This window comes from Tenebrio molitor, chromosome 6, assembly GCF_963966145.1.
Source record: "Tenebrio molitor chromosome 6, icTenMoli1.1, whole genome shotgun sequence".
NCBI classification, from domain to species: domain Eukaryota; kingdom Metazoa; phylum Arthropoda; class Insecta; order Coleoptera; family Tenebrionidae; genus Tenebrio; species Tenebrio molitor.
The window spans coordinates 8,881,546-8,905,439 of NC_091051.1; the positions used below are offsets into that span (position 1 = coordinate 8,881,546).

Below are 23,894 nucleotides of genomic sequence, written 5' to 3' on the forward strand. Positions count from 1 at the left end.
AATTTTTCACTGAATGTCGGTATCGTCTGATGTGTTGTCAATCTATCGTCACATTACCATCCCCGTCTAGCGTCATTTTTCACTCAACACGACAGTCTGCTTATTTTCATTCCTTGCAGAATGCTGATGCGGCAAGTTTTTGTATCCGAAAGCTTTGTCAAGAATACGCGACCACTTTAATCTAAAAAGAGCTTTCTTTGTTAGGCGCAGACACAACGTAAACAATAGCGTCAATTTATTAATATCCCCTAAATTGCTTTTTGCGTCGCAATTCGTCGATCAATCCGTAAAACACGTGTTTGATTCCTGGTTTCTTTTTCCATTTAATTGGATCCCTTTCTTTTTGACCTCGACGACATCATTTAATTACTTTTTAAGAACCCCTCCTCTAATGAAATTATTGGCATCGGGAACGGAAGGCGAAACAAATGATTTGTAACGATTTATAATTCTTGCCGATGCTCCAAATTAACTTGCCACGGTGAATTAACAAACAAAACGTGCCGGAAATTGAAAATTTGCTGTTTGCTCAGATACCCACTTCTGCCTTTTAAACCACAAAACGGCGTAATTAAATTCCAGCGATTTCGCGTGTAACCAGTTGGCAAGTGACCCTAAATGCAAGTGCTTGTTCTGTTCCTGTTGGAGGCTCTCGTTATAACGGACGGACATGACAACGGTGCCACGTTCAAAAACCTCCATGATCAATGATCAATTCGAATTGGCTTGGCACAATCGCCACATAATTGGGTTTTAATATTTCAATCGGATGCGCCGCTGCATCTCGCTCCAAACCGGGTTAATTATTTCCATTCACACGATCTACGATAAATTAGCACAACTGAACCTCACGCTTTACTAGTTTACATAATTCGTATTATCTTGTGTTCCCAGTTATTGGTAAACTGTATCTTGGTTGAGCTGTGTTTGTAAAACTGACTTGTTTGCTTTCATAATGTAGAGCCAGGGGCTGGCCGGACATCATCTCATATTCCTTCCGATTTTCAGATCAATTCTCTGAGGATATCTTCCCCGGAGCTTCTAGCGCATATTACCTAATTCCACAGTCAAGACCACAGTTTTCGTGAGATGAAAACCATCGTGAAATTGAATTACCAAAGTTTTTCAACTTTTCCAGACAACTATACATGAGATATACTGCATGTGAAATAAATTCCGTCGTCTCTAAGGCGAACCGGACCGAGATAAGAAAACAAAGTGATTACGTTGTGCTCGGATAGAAATAGTTTATATATCGCGACATGGTAATGACAGTTCCAACTTCTCCAAGCACACCATGTCATAAGCAGCAAGTTGTGGCTACTGCTGGATTAATTCAACTTTTGCCCAGACGATTCGGCTGGAAATTCCTCGGAAAATTAGCCAACATGCACCAGTTCAAACGACAAAACAACTCACGTTCTTGCCCACCGAACATTCATTTTCTCCCAGAATAAACTCAAACTATACAAAAATGCACCACATTTATCCTCACCTGTTCTAGGAACGCTTAAACATTATTAAAAATTAAAGACATGATGAAGGACGATTACAGTACATTAATTATGATCTATTGAATCTTTAAAATAACGCAAGAAAAACAACATAATGAATCCATAAATAATAAAACGACTGTAGTTAGTGTAATTACTACATATTTAAAAAGTAATGTCTTAATGATGATTTTCCTCTAGGGAAGTTTTAAACTAAACAAATTAATCACGATGTTGCTATTAAAATAGAATACTTGAACAGTTTAGTACAATCCAAACATAGAAGAACTTTGTTCATTATCAAATAATTAGATTTGAATTATTCTTTTTGTAGTTTTTTTTTTATGTGTTCTTGAAATTGAAATATCTTTATTTTACCTACTTACTATTAGATTCAATCTTAAGAAAAAGCAAATTTTTGTTGCTGTTTCATAATAATAATGAACAGAGCACTACTTTTTTGACAAGAGGAAAGTTTACACATACGACCGCAGCGAGAGTTGTAATCTCTGTTAAGTTGCATACATTCCACATAGTACTGCTACGGATTTTTATTTATTTGTGTCGCAAATTAAGCAAAAACAACAAGTGTAGCGATGTTGGATTCTCTCATGGGCTGTGACCTTGGAAATATATGCGCGAAGGCGGAGCGATAAACCGGTGAAAAATCTGTAAATGAAAGCTGAAAACGTCGACTACTTTCAAATTCAAATACATGCAAATAGACGAGAGAGAGACTAACGTAACGAATGACCATGTTTTCCGGTCGGTTTGTAGCGCCTACTTTACACCGATATTTGCGCAGATATGATTCATAGCCCACGAGAAAATCCAAGACCTGAGTGTGAAATACTAATTCTCCAAACTGAGAAATAGAATCCTTTTTTCTACTCCTATTAATTCTTTCTCACCTCTTAAGTAACGGCCGTGACTAATAAATCATTACTTAATTACTTTGAAATGTCATAAATTCACAAGTCTGTATAGGTTTTTTCTTTATAAAAAAAATTAATAAATGGATTTTGATTGTAGAATTTGATTGTATTCTACTCGCATGTAATGGATATTACCCATTCCTCGTAGCTAATGGCAATCATTACATGCTTGTTGAATAATATGTTATAATTATGTTGATTAAAAAATTCGTCAACGTCATTTTTAACGGTGGTGCCGAAATAAAATTAATTATTTCTTGAGTGTTTAAATGTTTTATTTGTCACACGGTACATGGTGCATTAAATTTATTATATGAAGTTGATATATGTGAATATTTGGTTCACTTTGTAACGCTTCCACCCCGAGCTTTAGTTCTCGTCAATTTCCTGATTTAGGTGTGACGTGGTATAAACGTGTTTAACAAGGTATTAAAAATTGAATTTCCTTCGACAGCTACAGGTTTCATCATTAACCTAAAGGTTAGCCATTGACAGAGGGGCTTATTGTGAGGGCTAAAATGTTACGGTAACGTTGGAAATTTCTTGGAGGATTATAACGGCCCTGATGCGCGTCATAAAGTAACAATTTGTAACTTTTCGATAGAGCGTCAATTTTGTGTGTGAAAACGCAGCTGTTCGACCTGTGAATACAAAGAAAGGGTTGTGAAGTCAGGAATTCCACCGGGAGTGCGGTGGAACGCAGTAGCGTCGACAATCAAGCTAACCTTATCAGGCGTCTTCCTCTTCACGCAAGGACGCGATGAGAACGGCATTGTCATATGTCAACAGCGACACACTCGATTTATCTTTCGTATATTTCACCCCAGGGGTTGGAATCGTGACATTCCATGTCTGTACCGCATTGAGAAAGTGATGACCCCAGCTGGAAACGTCGCCTGCCAAATCCTGTGCGCCTATTGCCGCCGGAATTCGCCCTAACCGAACAATTTCGAGAATTTAATTATTGTATCGCCGCCAATCACCTTCAATTAAGGGTGGAAATTTAGGAGATGTGTATTTATAATTGCCACCTATTAATATCTAACCGCTGAATTAGCGAGATTACGGCCTACGCGAATTGCTGAATTGCAAAAATTATTTCTCATAACAAAAACTGACATCCCCCAGGATGGGAAAACCAGTTACTCTAGAATAATCTCCTCTCCTATCTGGCTTGCATTATTAAAACCGAATGCATGACTGGAATTACCTCGAAGTTGTTCCAAGACGTACAAAGTAACAAAGAATTGAAAAATGAGTCGTTGGGCATTACTTCCACAAAAAAAATTATAAGACAAATTTTGATCGCAATAAGAATTACTAAATACATAATAACTACATATTTTGAAGAAAATTTCTAATAAATATCACACATTCATATATCGGATGTTCATTTAAATGTATTCTCAAAGTTGGCGTTGAAGAGTTGATTGTGAACGCACCTCTCAACTCTTCAACGCCTACTTTGAGGATAAATTTAAATGAACACCCGATATAATCAACTAAAAACATAAAATCTCGTCAGATACAACAACGTAACACACTTGAAGAAGTATTTTGCTTAAGAGGAAGAATACGGCAGTGACGAGAGCCAAATTAAGGCGATTTTAGGCGAATTTTCCTGCAAAAAATATATGCTATAAAACTAGTCGAGATTGATAGTTCTTGACATTCAAAGTGTTCATGACGGCCTTAGTTTCTCCAAAAAAAACATAAGAAAACCTCAATTAATTTGCCTTACTTTAGAACGTTTTTCTGTTTAGATAATATCATTTACAAAATTTGAAAAACAAGAGCTCTGGAATGAAAGTCGCACGTTTAGTAAAGGTGGTATAAGTATGTCGTCTGGTAAAATGATTGCTTTGTGTCAAGTACTTATGAATAGACATTTTTAAGCTTTAGAACCAGCAATAAATAGTAGAGAATAAACAGAAATCCCCTAGCAATAATTCTGACTAATAAAGAACAAATGTGTCTTCAAAGGTAAGTTTTTGAGTGACGTGAGGATTCTACTTAAGTCAAATTAAGAATAATTTCTAACTAAATCTCTTACAAAAGATGATGTAGATTTTTCGTAAGTCATGGAGATGTTCACTAATAAAGAACAAAAGTGTCTTCAAAGGTAAATTTTTGAGTGACGTGAGGATTCTACTTAAGTAAAATTAATTAGAATCTCTAACTAAATCTCTGACAAAAGATGATGTAGATTTTTTGTAAGTCAGTGAAAATGTGCACTAATAAAATACAAATGTGTCTTCAAAGGTAAGTTTTTGAGTGACGTTAGGATTCTACTTAAGTAAAATTAAGTAGAATCTCTAACTAAATTTATTACAAAAGATGATGTAGATTTTTCGTAAGTCAGTGAAAATGTGCACTAATAAAGAAAAAAAGTGTCTGCAAAGGTAAGTTTTTGAGTGACGTTAGGATTCTACTTAAGTAAAATTAAGTAGAATCTCTAACTAAATTTCTTACAAAAGATGATGTAGATTTTTCGTAAGTCAGTGAAAATTTCAACTTATAAAGAACTAAAGTGTCTTCAAAGGTAGGTTTTTGAGTGACGTGAGGATTCTACTTAAGTAAAATTAAGCAGAATCTCTAACTAAAATTTCTTACAAACGATGATGTAAATTTTTCGTAAGTCGGTGAAACTGTGCACTTGCAGTGTTTCCAGCGATTTCCCATTGAGCAGGTGTGAGTTTGAAGATATCGTATTACAGAATAATTACTCTTCGCAACCCTAAATTTGCTCAAGGCAAATATCAAATTTGATAGAACATGACAAAACTTATTGTAAGTATGTACATACATTATTACTGCTGCTCGCAAAATTTGAAACGGTGAGTGTTCTCGTTTTACACTATTTTGGTGGTTTTATTTCTTTCCAAGAAAATTTGCGTTTCAGAATGTATTTCTGGCACCGGATCTCCATTCGAGGCCCAAGCGCCTGAAAATCTCCGTTCGCGTTTAATCGATTTCGCGTTTTCGGTAATATTAAAATCTACCGATAATAAAAACCGCCAATGATAGGGCGCAAGCATCCAAAAAGGCCGCAGTGCCTTTATCAATCTCTTAGGTCGTAACGAGCCAACGGCCCGTTCTCTCGCTATTACGTACTTCCCTCAGCTCTAATGGCTCGGTTGTTTTAGACTGTAACCCCTGTGTCGCCGTGTTCTGTATTTCCTACTATATCTTAATTCCTTCCTCTCTTCCTCCATTCCTTCTCATTAAGTCCGCTTCGTCGCCGGGGCTCTGCCATAAGCGAGCTCGGGTTGAGGTGCAAGCCCGAATATCAACCTCACGAATCTGCAACGCAAATCGCTCCTCTTGCCTATCGACTGCTATGTTATTTCGTTCTCTCGGCGTACATTATTCCTGGCGGAGATTTAATTTTCCGAGCAAAATCTCAGAGACGGTCCAGATTTATAACGAAAACATTAATAAATTGACTTGTTTAAAGCAGGTTCCAACGCGAGATTCTTATATCACCTTGGGCTAATTTTAAAAAACACCGACGACGGCCCCGAGTTCTTCTTAACAATAATTGCTTGAAGGACTACTTTTGCGCCCTCCTGAAAAACATTTATTTAAGCTACCGCAGTGACGTCAACACCGACACAAATATTTACTGCTTGTCAAGTGGAATCAAACACAAAGTCAACCCTAAGCAATTTGGAAGTCTCACATTATTCAACTATTTAATTTGTATCACTTTACTGTCATTTCACTCTGTACAATCTCTCACGCCTGCTCACATTTTATTTCGATCACAGGTATTTCTTCATTTGCTGACGTAAAGACGCAGGTCTCTACGAAGGAAACACACTTTTGCTTATTATCACCACAGAGCTTTCTTTTCTATTCTAAATGTTTTAACAAAGAGAGACGAAAAACACCGATTTCACGCATTTCACTGTACATCAAACTGAATCAATAGATACCTAATATACAGATAGGACTCTTTTGGAAAAAAATGTCTTTCTTTAGATTTCATCTAGCTTCAACGTCTTCGAAGATGAAGCAAACATTTCTTATGAAAGACCAAAACGAAATAAATATTATCTGATTGTTTTTTATAACTCCTAGAATTAAAATACCATGTATAGGTGTTGGATTTTCTCATGGGCTATGAGTCATATCTGCGCAAATGCCGAATATTGGTTTCAAGGGGGCGCTACAAACCGACCGGAAAACATCGTCATTCGTAACGTCTCGTCGCATGTAAAATAGTCGACGTTTTCAGTTTTCATTTTTAGATTTTTCATTGGTTTATCGCTCCGCCTTGACGCAGATATTTCCAAGGTCACAGCCCATGAGAGAATCCAATACCTCTGCCATCGTACTGTTTTCATGCTTGAGGTCTTTGACGAACTACTACTAAATCATGAAGCCAACAGAATTCCGTTAATTTGTATTCTTAGTAGAACTACTTTGTTTGCCTCGTCAAAATTTATTTACGAACTTCTTTGCCAACTTGAAGCTGTTATTTACAAGGTGTTTTAATTATTCACCTTCCTGCTACAAGCAAAAATGTTCCATCAGTCAAGGATGCACCATTTCGACTCGTTGCGAAAGTTTTTGTTGTTGTTTCGCCCCGAGAACTTGCTAGTAAATTTTTCAAGCAGTAAACTTACTAAAACTATCTTATTAACTCACTCAGCTACATTTATTCATGACACAAAATTGTTTTTGCTTTGTAAAACATGTGTATTTTAACTACCTGTAAAAAGTGTTTAAAAGCATGACAACTTCCACCAGCACACAATTGCAACAGATAAATTCGTACTGTGCAAGTGACATGGCATTTGCATGAAATGTAAAAGGGTTTGATAGTTTCATTATGATTCTGACAATTCAGATAATGAGAAAACAATCGAGGAGAACTCGCAGATAAATCTCTATTATCTGTGAGAGATGGGAGAATGACAGTGGTAACATTAAAATGACAGCAAGTTCTGAAGAGATTTCACTCGTGTTCTAGTATCATTCTGATTTTACTAAACATATTGTTGTGACGTTAATGTGACTGAATAATTAATTATTTGTTGACATTCTGCAAATATGTGAAAGAGAAACTCGGAGTGGTAATAACACGAGTTGTTTCTTGTTATTTGAAGTGCATCCACAACTCTCAAAGCTAGCGCAACAGTATTTATAACACTCAACAGCTTGTTAAGTTTCGATAAGTTAATAGACTTCATTTGGTTGAATAATTCAAGGAAAGTTCCTCTTACGAGAGCCACTGAATTATTAGTCAGGTTGTATTTGTTTTACTCGACTTAGTTAATTAACAAATCTTTTAATTCTTAGCGTCTTCAAATAATTTATTTATCGCAAACCCCATCTCATCTGCTAGGAAGGATACAGAGTTTAACGGATTTAGGACGTTAACTCGTTTTACCCTTAGTGCTTTCAGACATTAATGGGGTACGTGTCGGAATTGTGCAAGCCGTCACTTTTTCTCGTCGTCTTAAAGCCGCAGGGCTTAGGCCAGCTTCGGTCAACGCTACACTGCGCTCATTATTTTTAAGACTATTTCGACTTGTTCCAGACAAAAATCAGCTTAAGTCACCTCGTTCGATTTTAGATTTCAGACTGCAAACACTCACCGACACCGAAAACACCACAAACGCGAACCGACAAGCTTTTCAACAGTGCCAACCAGTTATTTTCAAAAACACTTTTGTGTTGCTGAATGACAAGAGGAATCACACGTTTCATATTATAATATTTCATGTTTAAAATAATTTGTCGTACCTCTTGTCTTGTGAGGGCGTGCATTATCTTGGTGACATTATTTGTCACAAGCAGACAGTTCAAATTACACTGTTCTTTTTTATCTTCTCATATTCATTGTGGACACAGAAACTTTAGCTCTAAACCATTTTAGCTTGAGGACGTAGTAAAGTGGAATAAGGGAGGACCACAAAAGTGAACTATATGTGTAAAGACGTAGCTGGAAAAGATTATTCAGCAATATAGAAACGAAATGACCACGTCTTGTCCTAGAGCTTTTGTCGTCTCATTTCCAACAACAAAAAATTTTACATCCCAATTGTTACTGATCTGTCTTTTGGGATCATCAACATTTGCGATCAAATTCAAGTGCTTCGAGACTACTCCAACACTGTAAATGGTTATTTTATTCTTTTTGTTAGGCAATTCTTGACTCGGGTGTGTGTTGGGAAAATTATATACAGCTGAATTAAATGTAAAACTGTACTACTGTGCAAATTGGAATTGGATTTTATTTTATTTGTTCCTGGACTCGCATAAAAATAAATTGAGTTGAATAAACTTGATCAAAATTACAAACATTTTATATGTTGTATCAATGCAACGACCAATCGGATTCACAATGTTCTATAAAAAATTTCTTATTTGGCGTAAAAAATCTAATTATAGCAAATATCACAAAATGTATTGCCGGAACGTTATAGATGTGAACTGGGGAGTTGTCGTTAAGTTGGCACTACCGCGAAAAGTAACTAGGCGCGCTTATAAGGTATTTGGAATTTAAGACACTAACGTACAGTTCAATCATAAGTTTAAAGCGACCTTGAGTTTGACAATCCACATCTAAAACGTTTTTACTATAGAAGATCCATTTTTTGAACCTGAATTTTTTTATAATCTTGAAAAATGAAAAAATTCTAGATTATGTTTACAAAAAATAATTAGTAGGGTTCAAATAAATAAGGAATCTTGTAAAAAAAAAATTGTATTGTCTGTACAACTGTGCAATAGTGGCGTTTGGTAATTAGTCTTCTTCGGCACGAAATAATTTACACCCCTTGAGGAACTTTTTCCGTCATGAGAGTGTTGTAAGAAGGCCTGAAGTGTGAAATAATGTGGGTGATTACCGAGAGTCAATCGCCTTTTCGGAAAATGTGACGTCCTGATGACCCTTTAATTGCGTTCGGTGGAAAGCTCGCAACATGCCGCACCATGTGTCTCCACTTATAAATACATCAGCTTTTTTGCTAGATCACATCGGAATGGTCTAATATTTCGACGCTGCCATCCCAAATATTTTCTTCGGACCAATAAATCGCGTTAAATTGAGGACAGAAAACTCGAATGGAATGCGTACGAATAAAATATATCCAAATTTAACAAAGCGGTTCCGCCGTCATCAATGGATCGTCCAGGAAAATTCCCGCATGGTGAAATCGACCAAGGAGGGAGGTCAACCAGGGACGGTTCGTACAAATAGAACCCTTCAAAAGGTGTTCGTTTTATTATGTATCCACACACAAATATTTAAAAGCACCTGCAATATTTCAAGTTTTGTCGTGGCGTGATATAACTTGAAGGAAAATTTTATTTCGTTTTTAACATCTACTGGTTGACAGCGCAAAATAAGCCAAATGTAAATGCAAAAGCATGCAACATTTCTTTCAAAATAAATTCCTCAAGTTGAATAGGACCATCTTCGTATTGCTGCATTTACATTTTCGTTTTATTACAGGTAATGCGTTCAGACATTTATATTGTGTACTTCATTTTATCAATATACAAGATGATTCACCAGTAATAATGAGCCCGACGGAATTGAAAATGCAACCCACAATACATTTGGGACGTAAAGCTGGATATGGACGCGTAAATATCTTCCACCTTTATTATTACTGGTGAATCACCTTGTATTATATGTTGGTACTTTGCCACAAATTAGTTTCGGGGATTCACTTATGACACAATTTGTTACATATATTGTTAACTTTAGCGTTGGATCGATTATGTTATTTGTTTGACGTTAATTAGGCCTTGTACATATTTGTTATGATTTTGAACGAGCCGCCACTGCGGTCAGCTCAATATTGGGACAAGGGACGTCTGTCCATCAATCATAAAAGGTTTCATTTGGAAAGTAAAAAAGTCGCGTCTGACGGCCAGTTCATCCAATATCGCTATGGCAGTGCTGACGCGGCCTGCATGCGCTCCAAGATTAAGTGCCCCAACTTTTTTAATCCCAAAACGGTTAGTTACATACCGTCCTAAAACGCGCCCTGAATTTACAGGGACCGAACCTGCATACTCATTTCCTACTTACCCGCAACCCCCGTAACAACGTTTCGTTCAAATTATTGTACGCCGGCTTCAACATGGAAGGATTGTGCATTTCATCAAAGCAATCAAAGGAAATGCTCAGGACCGAGTCGGGTTCCACATATTGCACACACGTGCTTTTGATTTATATTGAAGCTCTATGAAATGTCAACTTGCATTCTGTGTCTCAAATTACCAACTAATTGGGAAATCTTACAAATATTTATATAAATGAGAACATTTTTCTTTCTTTGTCTGCTTACTACTAACTACCGGGTGTTCATTTACATTTATCCTTAAAGTAGGCGTTGAAGAGTCGATTGTGAACGCATCACGAATTACAGATCACGGATGAGCTGGTTAAATCTAACCTCACTTTTTGTGTGATTTTACCCTGCAGACTGGCGACTGGTAAATAAGTCATTAAATAAGTACCTACAGATTATTGGCTCATTAAAAGTCAAATGACTTAAGTACTGTAACGACAGTACAGATTTTGATACATTCATATGAATATGTATTTATTTTTGTTCAAATTTTCTGGCTTTAATAACCCAATGACATCAAGTGATAGTTGGGGGTTATAATTTTGTTTTGTACGATGAAATAACATACCGGAAAATATTTTGACACTTTTGATACGGCACTTTACACGTAATCTGGGGTGTTTTACGAAAATGTTGGATATTATTAGAAATTAAAAATACTTCATAGAACGCCACCTGTCAAGAATGATTTATGAGTTCTTGGAAATTTCTTGTATCATAGCTGCATAATAATTTTTTATAAAAGTATCTAAACGCCACGCGACTACGATTCATAAATTTCATTTTTTGCATAATAAGTTATTTTAATATAAATAAACATTTTTTTAAATGCATAAATACATATTATGAACAAAATAATTAATAAAAGCAAATTTTGCGTATTAAAGTAATAAAGGGCCTTCAAATAAATTTATATTTAGAGGAACCTATGGACAGCCAATTGTTTGCAACATTTTTCCAGCGTAGAAAATGACACAAGAAACGTCTGACATTTTAACGAAATAAAATTAGGTTATAAAATATTTTTAATTTTTGTAGTGCATTTTCCCTATTCCCCCTCCATGGAATATGACAATATGAAATTGGGAAAAAGTTTACAATGTAACCTGTGTAACTCCCGAGTATAATTGGTTACCTACAAAAATTACTTTACACTGTTAACAGAATTAGAATGTCGCCTACGCCTAGTCTAAATATATATTTATTTGAAGGCCCGATATGATGATAACAAAAAACTTAATTGCCTACGTCTCGGATTACATAAAAACTGTATACTTAAATTTAAGTTTCTTTTAGTTTAAATTAAATCTTAAGGCTCCAAAACCTCTGACGTAGCGCCTATACTAAATACATGTATGTATTTACATATTTAGATAGAAATAATTTTGATCTTGAGATTGTTAATATAGCTAAAAGTAAAAAGGAAATAATACAAATTGAATTTTTTTAGATGTTTGAGTGCAATTATCATTTTAGAATTACTTTGCAGGATTGATTTTTTTGCTGACTCATATTGTATAACCGCTGAGCTGTGCAAAGTCGTTTTCGGCTTTTTCCCACAGTACTTGCTTTTAATAATTCGGAGGTAAAGCAGATTTGTATGCTAATTTGAATTATTTCTTCAGGGAAATTTACATACACATTCATGAAAACCGTTTTATTCCATTTAGAAAAATAAATTGGACGAAACACGTTATTTGTTAAAGTCAGATTACTTCGTCTGTGGAATATTTCGTTTATTAATGAAATAGTTTTATCTCGGTCTGTTTTGTAAGCTCTCTGCGAAAACAACTCAGATGAAATCCTAGAAAAATTCCCATATTAAGCTCCGCCAGACGCAATATATTCTCCCCGCAATAAAAACTAGTGGAATTGATAAATGTCTTGTCTAATTTTTCAAGAAATTCATTTCGAGTGGAGTGAAGTCAAGTGAAAATCTTCACTCAGACGCCGAAAACTTGTGCCATTCACAATTTTATACTGCCAGCAGTTACGTTGTCATACGTACGTCCATTTTCCGCGCACTAAAACAATGCATCACAGACATCTAAAAGCTGCATCAATCCCAGCTTTCCCGGGGGAAATAAGAAAAAGTTTGACGGTTAAGCTATTACTGTTTTTTTCGTGGCCTACAAAGTAATGACTGGACTGTGCTGGAATATCCTTTCAGCGCACAGAGATAATGACCACAAATCAAACTACTGCGACCACACATTTTCATAACCATTTAAAAAATTTCAAAATCGAGCTAAATGATATTAATATTGATTTATTGTTACTAGAACGTTGCGTTACAAGAACGACATATTTCGTAGGACGTCATACTCTCTATTGTGTATAAATGGTACTCAAGGAATCTCAAAGTAAACAAATTATTCGTAAAGATAAATATTTGTGGGCGCAACGAGATAATTGTGTTGTCAAAATAGGTTATGTGTATTTGAATGTTAACACAATCTTAGATGTAGAAATAAAGTAATTGGATTCGGAAGTGGAATAAAAAATAAAAATCGAACGGACCTGAGTAAACTTCTAAATTTGGTGGGGTTTGCGGTGTTAAAACAGGCCGTAACCTTATTTATTACACATCAAACAAAAGACTCGGGGTATTTAACCAACGTTTCGTAATTTATTACTAGCAAAACGGGAAGGTAGAAGGTTTTTTGTTGCTTGCGGGGTCTTCCACGTCTAACAGTTATTCTTGGGACAGCTTGTAATTAATTAGGTCTCATGATTAAAGGAAGAAATTGGCGGATAATCTGAGCCACATTTAGCTAATGCTGTAGCAGCTAAATTGCCTCTACAACATACTTCACGACCTTAGTTAAGCCCAAATATTAACGAACTTCAGATTTTAGGATTAGAAAATTTCACGCGCTCCCATTTAAATGCGACCGAACGAACAGTTGGGACAACTTGTTCAGCAATTTAATTTGTTCGCAACTTTTCTAGCATACTTCAGAATTGTATTTTTCGAATGGGAAGGTAATATTAAAGCATCATTAGGTAACATTTATTTGCATACCCTTTTTGAGATAAGAAAAAAGTCGAACAAGAAACCATACCCATTTAAAGTGGGTTATGCTAATGTGCCAGCGAATTGGGGTAAAATCCTCTTAAAGTTTTTAGATTGTAATTATGGAGCGTCAGAACTACCAACTATGAAATCCAAGGAATGCGTACAGCGGCACTTGGCAGGACTTTTATGATTTATAATGCGACGACGCAAGGTTGACACAATTTAGCAATAAACAACAAAGACACACATTTAAATTCAAAGTGTTTCAAAGTGGCAAATGAATTTTGCAAGTAAAGAAATCTGACCCCCTCTAGATTTTAATTTTAGAGGACAAAAATCTGAAAAATTCTCTCACAGCCCTGTGACTGACACAAACGCAAAGAAAGACGTATATGTCGTTTGACAACACCGTTACCAGTTGTAAGTATTGTAAAATTCAATTCAATGAGCACAGCTTCGATTCTGCACTGGAAACCTGATTGGTCCTGCAAAAGAACTTCTAAATCGCCCCGTCAGGACAGTTGATACCCTGGACAAGCAACACCTCCAGAAATGTGATTCTTGCAACACCATTTCAGCTTAGCTTTATTTGTAGACCATAAAGCTTAATCACTTTGATTTGTGAACTTTAAATCCTAGGAAGTGGAAGTCTGGGAGTTGGACGTGATTTTTCTTTAGTTTTGTTACTTGTGAGCGTGGCACACGATTTATTGAATTTATCTCCAAGTCCAACAGATCATGAGCCCCAACACTACATACAAATCTTTCCGGAGAAATTTGTTTATAAACTGGAAACTTATGCAAGTTTACGTAACATTTTTTAAACAACAATAATATTTGCAATATTTGAAACTGTTGGAGATTTTTTTCTGCAACGTTTCTTTGGCAGATCAAATAATACTTTGCGTTGATATAATTTCTTCAAGCACTTAGGTTCAGTTTAGGAATTCAGTAAGGCAATTATTTAGGTTTTGTATTTTTATAGATACAAATAATAGTATATTATTCAACGAGCGTGTAATGATGCCTCTTACTCGTGAGGGTAATAGCCATTACCCGCGAGTAGAATGCTATACTTTTTCTACCACTATGAAGAGAAATTGATAAATAAGTTTCATTATTAGATAAACTGAAATTGACGTTTTACAATTATTACTTTTTATATTTGATACCATTGCATTAAAATTTGCTATTGGACTAGTGGGCCGTGGGTAATAAACCATTAGTCGTAGAAAAATGTTTTTCTTGACTTATTATGGAAAAATATACTGTAGAAAGTCACGAACAAATGGTTTTCCTTTAGAGATTATTCAAAACGTCTCCCTAAGAGCGTTGTATCTCCTCGATGAAACATTTTTGAAAGTGGACCTTCGGAGGGACGCCTTTGCGTCCGAATTAAATCATTAAATCTTTGATTTGAGAGCTCCATGTTAAACAAATTTTTGATCGTCATGTCGTATTTTGTCGGATTGGAAGTGCCACATGTCGAAGTAGTCGGTCAGCAGTAAAGTGATTTTGTGAATATTGCAGGTGGCGGATGGCAGCCTGTATAAAATTGTCGTCTGGTTGCAGTAGTGTTTGTCGCATTATGCATGATGCGAGCTTCGGTCCAGTCTACCCTCAGCATCGATCGGCTGTTAGAAGGCAACGCCATCTAGTCCCCATTGCTCACTTCGTTACCCCTTTTCTCACAGTCTGCTGCACCGATCATCGTTGGGCAAGTATTTGCAACCTATCGGGTTACGGGCCCTTAATACCGTCATCCTAGACGGTTTTACGATGTGACTCGGAGGGAAGGACCTCCTCCATATCAGAAATATCATATCGGCCCTATTCGTGTCACGCACACTCACGAACTCGCCCTCGGATGTTTATTGTATCAATTTCACGTAAGCTGCGCTCGCTATGGACCTGTCGACTGCTCAGGGCATTTCCCAAATGAGAGAGGATGAGGAGAACGTCAGAAAGGCATCGGGGTTTATGGAGATACCAAGGGACGATATGATAGTTGATATCCAGAGTATTGATGAAGCCGGACCGGCTACTTCCATAACGTTTGCAACAAACTAACCAACAGCTTTTGTATTGAACGCGCCACCTCCAAAAATAATTAACAGTAATGAAATGAATTATTCAACACACCCACAAAGTTATTCGATACGTCAGGGCACAATTAATACATAGAATTTATTTGCCCAACACCCTGAACAGTTCATTTCTACTTTAAACACTCACTACTGAATTATTCAGCAGACGCTTAGCTCCGCAGATAAAGCGAATAACTTTGCCTACCTAAGTAGATATTGATTTGGCAGGTACATCTACGGTATCTCCATACACGAATCTAACATTCTCCTAGTCATGAACCGCATAAATAACAGAATAAAATAAAGATATTCACATTCAATGACACGAAGCTCTAACAATTCCTCCGAAAAAGGAAATATAATACCGGGAAATGTTTCGACGACTGCAACATTTGATTCAAGGAAATGCTCTCTGATATTTCTTTCTGCTCCAAAATGATCACAATCAACATCACAGAAAACAAGCTGAAAGGGAAAAATGACAACTCCGTCCTATCGTGAATTACCATTCGTTTCTTTTCTAACTCACAAAGTGTAACCAAAAGTGTCTTTTCTCGAACTCACCGCCACTCTCGCAATTTTCGCTCCAGACGATCCGTTTTGCTTATGCCACTCACCATCCGCAACAGATAAATGCTTGGATTATTGTTTACTACCATTAAGACGCACATTTAACGTGTCTTCTCAAGGCAAGAGCTCGACATTGATTTACGTCAAATCTTTAACCTGAGTCGGATAAAAACTCTTCCTGTCACTGAATGCATAAAAGTCATACAACTCTTTAGTTATATACAAATTTTTCGTTCTTGGAGAAAGGATACCATATCATATTTCCAAAAGTTTATAAATACATTAAAACAAGCGTTTTAGAAGGTTTTTTATTCTTTTTGAAAATGCCTACCAAAAATAGTATGATGTGATTTATGCTTAACATTAAAATTATTCTAGTCGGCATCTACAGGGTTCACCAAAAAGTTTGCGTCATATGGATTTTTTTATTATTGCGAAAAACCCTGGACTGTTATAACTTGAGTGTTTTTCGAACTAGTGTGACTGTTAAATCGTCCAAAACTCCGGCCAACCCTCGGTAAAAACCCTTCGTTAAGAGGAGTGTCCCGCGGGTGGGACACTGTCAAAGCCGAGTGCTTGTCACATGATACGTACCAGCATTCGCTTCCTGTGTATGAGTCCACAGGACTATATGAGGAAAACCTCTGAAAAAAACCTTAGCCCTGGCAGGGATTTGAACCCCGAACCTCCAGAATTTGAACCGGACGCGCTTGCCACGCATCTACGGTGCTGGGTTTGCATCATATGGATTTTTTAAATTATTACGTTTTTCCTTGTTTAAATACTAAAAATATGACTGACAAGAGCTATCACGTGACTTCCGATATATCTAAAATTTGGCATTTAAAGAATTCCAAAAGAGGGTTTGTGTGAAATTTTTCGAAAAAAGTGAACAGGAAAAAATTGATTGTAATGAGATGTTATCCGCATGTACAAATCTTCAGGACAAAATTTTTAAAAACATTGCACCAAGTTTGTCAATTTGCCCGCCAAATTTGAAATTTTTCAGCGGTTCCCAAACAAACTGATTTCTTTGATTCTTTTGTAAACCATTAACATTTGTATAAGGCAAGTTGGGTTATTTTGCCTTCTTTTAACACGTACTACCTCAGGTTAAAATATCTGCACAACTTTCAAAATCACACTGTATTTGCATTTGCATTACCGGTGGGGTAATGCAAACAATTTATTGACAAAGTTGTGGTCGTTTGAAACCGCTTATTGGACAAAGACGCCTGAGGAAATATAAGATAAAAGTTCTTATTGTTAGTGCACCTACACTTTTGGGACGAAAATTTTTTATTTTACGATTATATTCTTAATGTCTGTTTTGAGAAAATGGGGAATTTAAGGGGTCGTAATTCGAGGATGAAACTTCAGTGTGGAGAACTGTTGCGACCCTTGATAACATATTTTTCCCGATAAATTTTAATATTGGCAGCCGCAAATGAAAAATCACTGGTTGGAACTACGGAGATATGATCCACCAATCTATCACTGTCAATGTTTTTGAAGTTTATCAGTCATGTTTCCATATCTAACATTTTACGTTATTACATCGATTAATTTCTCATTTCCCATTTAAACGAAATTTAAAAAATCGGAACTAATTGCCGTAATTTCCCGCAATTATCCGAACCCCATTGTCGATACGAGTAGCAATTTTGGCGCTTTTCTAATTTCCGCCAGGAAGCATTTTCTTGTTTTCCCCGACCCTCGGTGCTTAACGTATAATAAAATCGACCAAGAAAATCGAGTGCTGTCGAAAAATGGGCCTTCTGAGGCTGTTGAGGATGCATTCCATCACGTGTAGGTCAAGGAATAGCGATAAAAACGTCGGCTTCAACGTGATGTTTGTGTTTTGTGTCCGGATCATTAACTCTGAATTATTATTACCAAGGGGGGTTTCAAACGCAATTACCTTCCCGTGCAATTTACGGTTTTACTCCTGAAGTCTGACGCGAATCGAGTATCGGAACAATTTCACAATTAGGGATGCAAAAACGCCGTTAGGTTTAACCGATTATCGCCGAAACTCCGTACAATTTAGGATAATATACAAGATAAGCGTTCCGCAAACTGCGATTAACTGGTAGAAAATGTTTTTGGTCGATTGGCCCCCGGGCTAATAGATTATTCACAAACGAAGCAATATTTCAGAAGCGCGAACCGAATTGTAGACAAAACCACAGATCAGCGGTTTAGCTTCAAGTTAAGGCAGTTTAATTTGACACGTCCAAACCGCACAAATAACGCCCAAAGGTTTTCCTTTTCCTATATTGTACATGCCAACGGAACCGGATTCTTCCTTAACTAGAACTTATGACGCCGGTTAGAGCCGAAGACCCGCCGTTACCAAATTGTCAAATAGAACTTTTAGATTGAATTCGCAATAAAACCCCTCCGAATTGAGACGACGGCTTTTTAAAATGATTGCACTTAAATCACACAACAATCGTAATTGAAAACGTGAGCTTCGAAATTTCCTTATTTGAACACGACGACAACATTGATGTCATTCCGACGGAAAATTAATATCAAATTTCACCACTAGTACATACTTGCTCTCGCAAACAAAGTGCTCTGCCATTAAGTGTTACACTATTCATTTTCTACGTCCGTAACCACTTTTTTACCCTCCGACTTACAATTAGTTATGTCGAGTCCAAGCTGCAGCTTTACTTTGCACATTTCAACTAATTGGCATAGTTACAACTGCACTTCTCACTTAATCTTTACCCTCAAGTTTTTAATAAACACAGACATTTTTTCAGTTCAAGATTAAACTTCGAGCTTACGTAGGGAGAAAGATCCTGAAAGTTGCAAAGCATATTTTTTTTCTGTTAAGCTCGTATTTTTATGTAGAAGAAATATTTACGAATGATAAATAAAAGAAAGCACAAATGAATTAAAAATTAATAATGTAAGATAGATACTTTGAAAACTGGAATGGCTTTGACGTTATTTGTTTTCTTCATATCCTGAAATACAGTCGAACTTTCCATTGTTTCTAAACATCTGCCGAAAATAGAACTTTGAAAAAGTTTACCTCACAATATAGCAAAAAATTGTAAGCGCATTAAATATTGACCGATGTGTAACCTGCAGCCAGCAGGATTATTGTGTGTGTGGACCTTTTCGTCATAAAATATTAAGAGGAGCTATTATTTTTATCGCGACTGCGTAAAAATTCTGAACTTTGTAATATCCACATATTTGAAATAAATATTAATTTAGGGAAACCGACCTGCTCTAATGTATAAGACAAAAGTAAAAAAATCAACTTAAGATTCTTTATCCAACACCTGCCACTTATAAAGTAATAATTGTTCTCATTTCGGACCAGTAAACTGGTCTATAAGTCACGCGTGTGTTATAAATCATAACTCACGTGTGAATTATAACTGTAACTCACTGTCCAGTTACATTTACATTTATTTGCACTTGTTGCAGTTGTTGGATAAAATTTTGTATGCCACTCATGTGTTATGTTCGATGAGTCACTTGAGAAAATTAGACTAAACTTTTTCTCGCGTGACTTATAGCCAACATAACACACTCGTACCATAAATAACTATAACATAAGGCAGATTGTGATTATTAAATTTATATTTGCACCGGAACTTTAGTATTATGAAAAGTGTCAATGAATTATAATAATATTTGAAAAATATATAACAGTAAAAGTTAACGTTGGAGAAAACCTATTTAAGGAGAAGAATACGCTAGTGATGAGAATTAAGGCGATTTTTACCGACAAATTGTGGCCAAAATAATAATAATAAAAGTAATTTAGATTGAGAGTTCTTGACATTCAAAGTGTTCAAGACGGCCTTATTAAGTATATAATACTTACAAATGACTTATGTTGTTTTTGTCATTGAACGATGTCACAAACATGTTTTAAACAAATAATGTAATAAATTATTAACCAACAATAGCATAATATATGGCAAGAAACTAAAGCGCATCTTTTTATTCCTGGTGTACGTTTATTGCGAGGGCGGCGAGGGCAATAATTACAGGAGAGATAATAAAATCCTATACCACTCCTCTTAAAGATCAACTTCCTGTTATTTCAAGATATTGGAAGTAGGAGTTTGGATTCTAAAACTAACCAAAATAATTCAATAGTATTTAAGTCTGTTGTTATGCTGGCTAAGAAAGATGTAGCAGTTCATTTTAGCTTTCTTCTTTCAAAATAAGACATGGACTGTCATTTAACATAATCAGAAATGTACAAACTACGAGTGTAAATAAAGAGAACAAACTCATTCGCTATTGTAAACTGCAATCATTTCCAGCAAAGAACTATGGACACGAATAGAAGAAGAACCAATAGAAATACAAATCAGAAGAAGAAAGTTCAGATGGCTAGGACACACCTTTAGGAATAAGAAGAAGAAATCCTCAAAAAGCGCTGAAATGAAACCCCGAAAGAAGAGGAAAGTCAGGTCGGCCAAAAAAGTCATGGATATGGACAATACAATCGAAGGCGAAAAAGGCATTCAATCAAATAGGATATATAGGCAATGAAAGACACAAATGAAAACAATTTCTAACTACCCTATGTCCCAGAGAGAATAATGGGATTTTGGGGTTTACTACTACTACTTCTACTATTACTACTACTATTACGACTACTATCGGGCCTTCAAATAAATATATATTTAGAATAGGCGTAGGCGACATTCTAATTCTGTCAACAGTGTAAAGTAATTTTTGTAGGTAACGAATTATTCTCCAGAGTTACACAGGTTACATAGTAAGTTTTTCCCAATTTCATATTGTCATAATTCGTGGAGGGGGAATAGGGAGAATGCACTACAAAAATTAAAAATATTTTCTAACCTAATTTTATTTCGTTAAAATGTCAGACGTTTCTTGTGTCATTTTCTACGCTGGAAAAATGTTGCAAACAATTGAATTTCCATAGGTTTCTCTAAATATAAATTTATTTGAAGGCCCGTTACTATTGTAAACTTCTTAGCACGAACAGATTTTTGCTGCCGAATACAAGTAAATAAGTAAGTCAGTGGGATTTCTATATTTCCTGAAATATGATAAAAAGAGTTTGGATGAATCCAAAATCAAAGCAGAATGTTTTCTAATGAAATATTCGTATAAAATTTGCCTTAAAATCTATGCTGATGATAAAGTAAAAAACTGACCGATATGTTTTACAACGCACTGATATTATTTGGAGATAACTCGTCAATTTACCGTGAGAGGGCAGCGTAAAAAAGATATGGCTCATAAATAGATAAGAGGAAACAGTTCCGCCGTCAAATGGTAAATGAGTCACTAAGTTTTATTGCTTTTGGTTGGTATTTAAAAGTAATCTAGATTTCAGCAAACAAAACTCCAAATTAAAAGGTGCTAAGCTTTTCAAAAGAATATTAGCAAAAGAAATGATGATACGAAGCAATGAAATGCGTTTACATTATGTTGTTTTGTCTGATAAATATGAAAAATCTGGTTTAGTTTTTGAGGCGTCCTATTTTATTCTACTATTTTAGAAAATGATTTCTCTGCGATCATAAAACAAAAGTTTCCACAAAATGATTTTTACTCAGCTTTTGTTCAGGGAATTTGATGACGGCATACTGATAAGATGACCTTATCGCAGCGGGCAAAAATAGCCAAATTTATGGAGTTGCTAAATTCTGTTTGGGTCTAATGAAACACAATCTTGTAATTTAGAGATTTCCCTCGACAGAAGGATGAGGAAGACACAACAAGGTAATACCTTTTAAGTTGTTGTAACATCAGTCGGTGGTGATCGATTACGGTCTTAATTGGAGGCTTGCATGTGCAATAGAATTACTCCTGCAAGCCTCCACCAACGTAACGCAATTGGAGGGGTGTAATTTCGTGTTTCGTGTCACACAGTGTAAACACGTTTGATACACAGGGCCGGCATAAGCGGCTTATGCGGCCGTATAGAGATAAGTATTGGAAGTGGACTATATTGCGCCAGTGGAGCGACATTTATGGCGACATAACCTCTGATCCCGTGCGGACTGGGGGTGCAAAAAGAAGCAGCACGCGATATGGCCGCCTGGGTTTGCAGTTTGATATATGGCAGGGCTGGATTTGGTGGGGGTGTTGCGACTACCGCAGGCGTTTAATATATATCATAGCACCTAGACATGAAATTTGAAAATTTCAGCTCGAGGGATCGTAAGGCCAATTAGTGTAATGTGCTCTCGGGTATTTTTAATTTCCAGCTTCGCGGATAACGCCTAAATATGCAAATGGTGCTGCTTTGGACGTCGTTTATAAAGATTGCATTAAGTTTACGGGGGCTTTCTTCCCTTCTACGTTGCATGCTTATTATCGCTTTTGCCACAAAATTTATTTTTATTTATGGAATTTAATTATTTGGAAAATTGCGCAAATACGCTGCGCTCACATCCTCAAATTAAACCATGACTAATGCCACATATCTTATCCGTTTCATCACTGATAATGTGGCAACTGTACTCTTGCAAAACAACGTTATTTCGATTCCCTCTAGCTTAATTACCATAGAAAGGAACAATAATATCGAAGAGCTAATTTCGTAGCTAGTAACGTACCACTTTCCTCGTTGAACAGTAATAGAAATTAAATGCAATCAAGTTTTCCACTCACCCATTCAATGATGTTCGTGAACAGAATCACATATTTGATAATATAAATCTGATTTTCCAACTTCAGAACGTTTCCTTCACCTTCACCGTCACCCTTTCCGGCCATTTTGCACTAAAATGAGCACTATCTCACTACTACTTCGTTATTGTTTCGTTCGATTGAAACACAACAGAATACTAAATTTTTCTGGGTTAATCATATCACACCTATTTACTCACTGATAAGATAGATTATCACAATTCAAACAAAATACCTGAATCACTTGTTACCCTTACTGGGAAATATTGTGATCAACGTTTTGTCGTATTTATCACCTGTATTTTTATGTTATCTGGTTTACCCAACGAACAAGTGCAAAATCTGTTGACCATATCAGGTCATGTAATTTATTGACATCTCCTTGTTCCTAATTACGAACACCTCCTTATATCAGCGAAAAGTGTATGAGCAGCCACACGTTGTTATCTCTTCTAATTGTGCTCTTTATTCTGCTAACAGTAATTTTAATGCAATTTTATTATACCGTCTGCCAATTAGGTTTCAAAGTCGAAATAGAAAATAGTGTGTTGAAAATTTTAAACGAAAAATGTAATGAAAGTAGTATTTTTTTGCATCATTTTATTCCATCTCCTTGGAGATGATTGTCAAAGTATACCTACTTTTTTTTTAATTTTTCATAAATCCTTTTAGGCCAAATTTCTCAAATTACAACGATATGCAAAAAAATAGCGTGTACAACACGTATGAGAAAGTCTCTTTTTTTCACTCATTTGCTTGATTAACTCGGGCTAGGCCCTCGTTCATCAAACTGCAAATTCATGAAAAAAAGTATTGCTTTCATAACTAGTTGTACAAATAACTATTTGCAGTTTTAAAGGTGAGTCTAGTTTAAATATGAGGTTACATTTTACTAAGTTTCCTTTTGCTGCTTTTGCAAATATCCAGTTAATTTTTTTTTAAACCTCCACTAATTAATGGACTTTGGTCCTCGTCATTGGAAAATTCTTCTCCCACATATACTTTTATGCATAATTAAAAGCATCCAAAAGTATAAATAA

At 35.9% G+C, this 23,894-nt stretch overlaps 1 protein-coding gene across 1 annotated transcript in view; it reads right to left on the reverse strand.

Annotated features, from left to right (window-relative positions):
* Tsp2A (tetraspanin 2A) overlaps positions 1–23,017 on the reverse strand; it is a 64,103-nt gene extending 41,086 nt beyond the window's left edge. Inside the window, exon 1 of the mRNA XM_069050472.1 lies at positions 22,837–23,017. Within this exon, the coding sequence (XP_068906573.1) occupies positions 22,837–22,941 (105 nt within the window). The 5' untranslated portion in view covers positions 22,942–23,017. The remainder of the gene's footprint in view (positions 1–22,836) is intronic.
* Between the last annotated feature and the right edge of the window lie 877 nt (positions 23,018–23,894).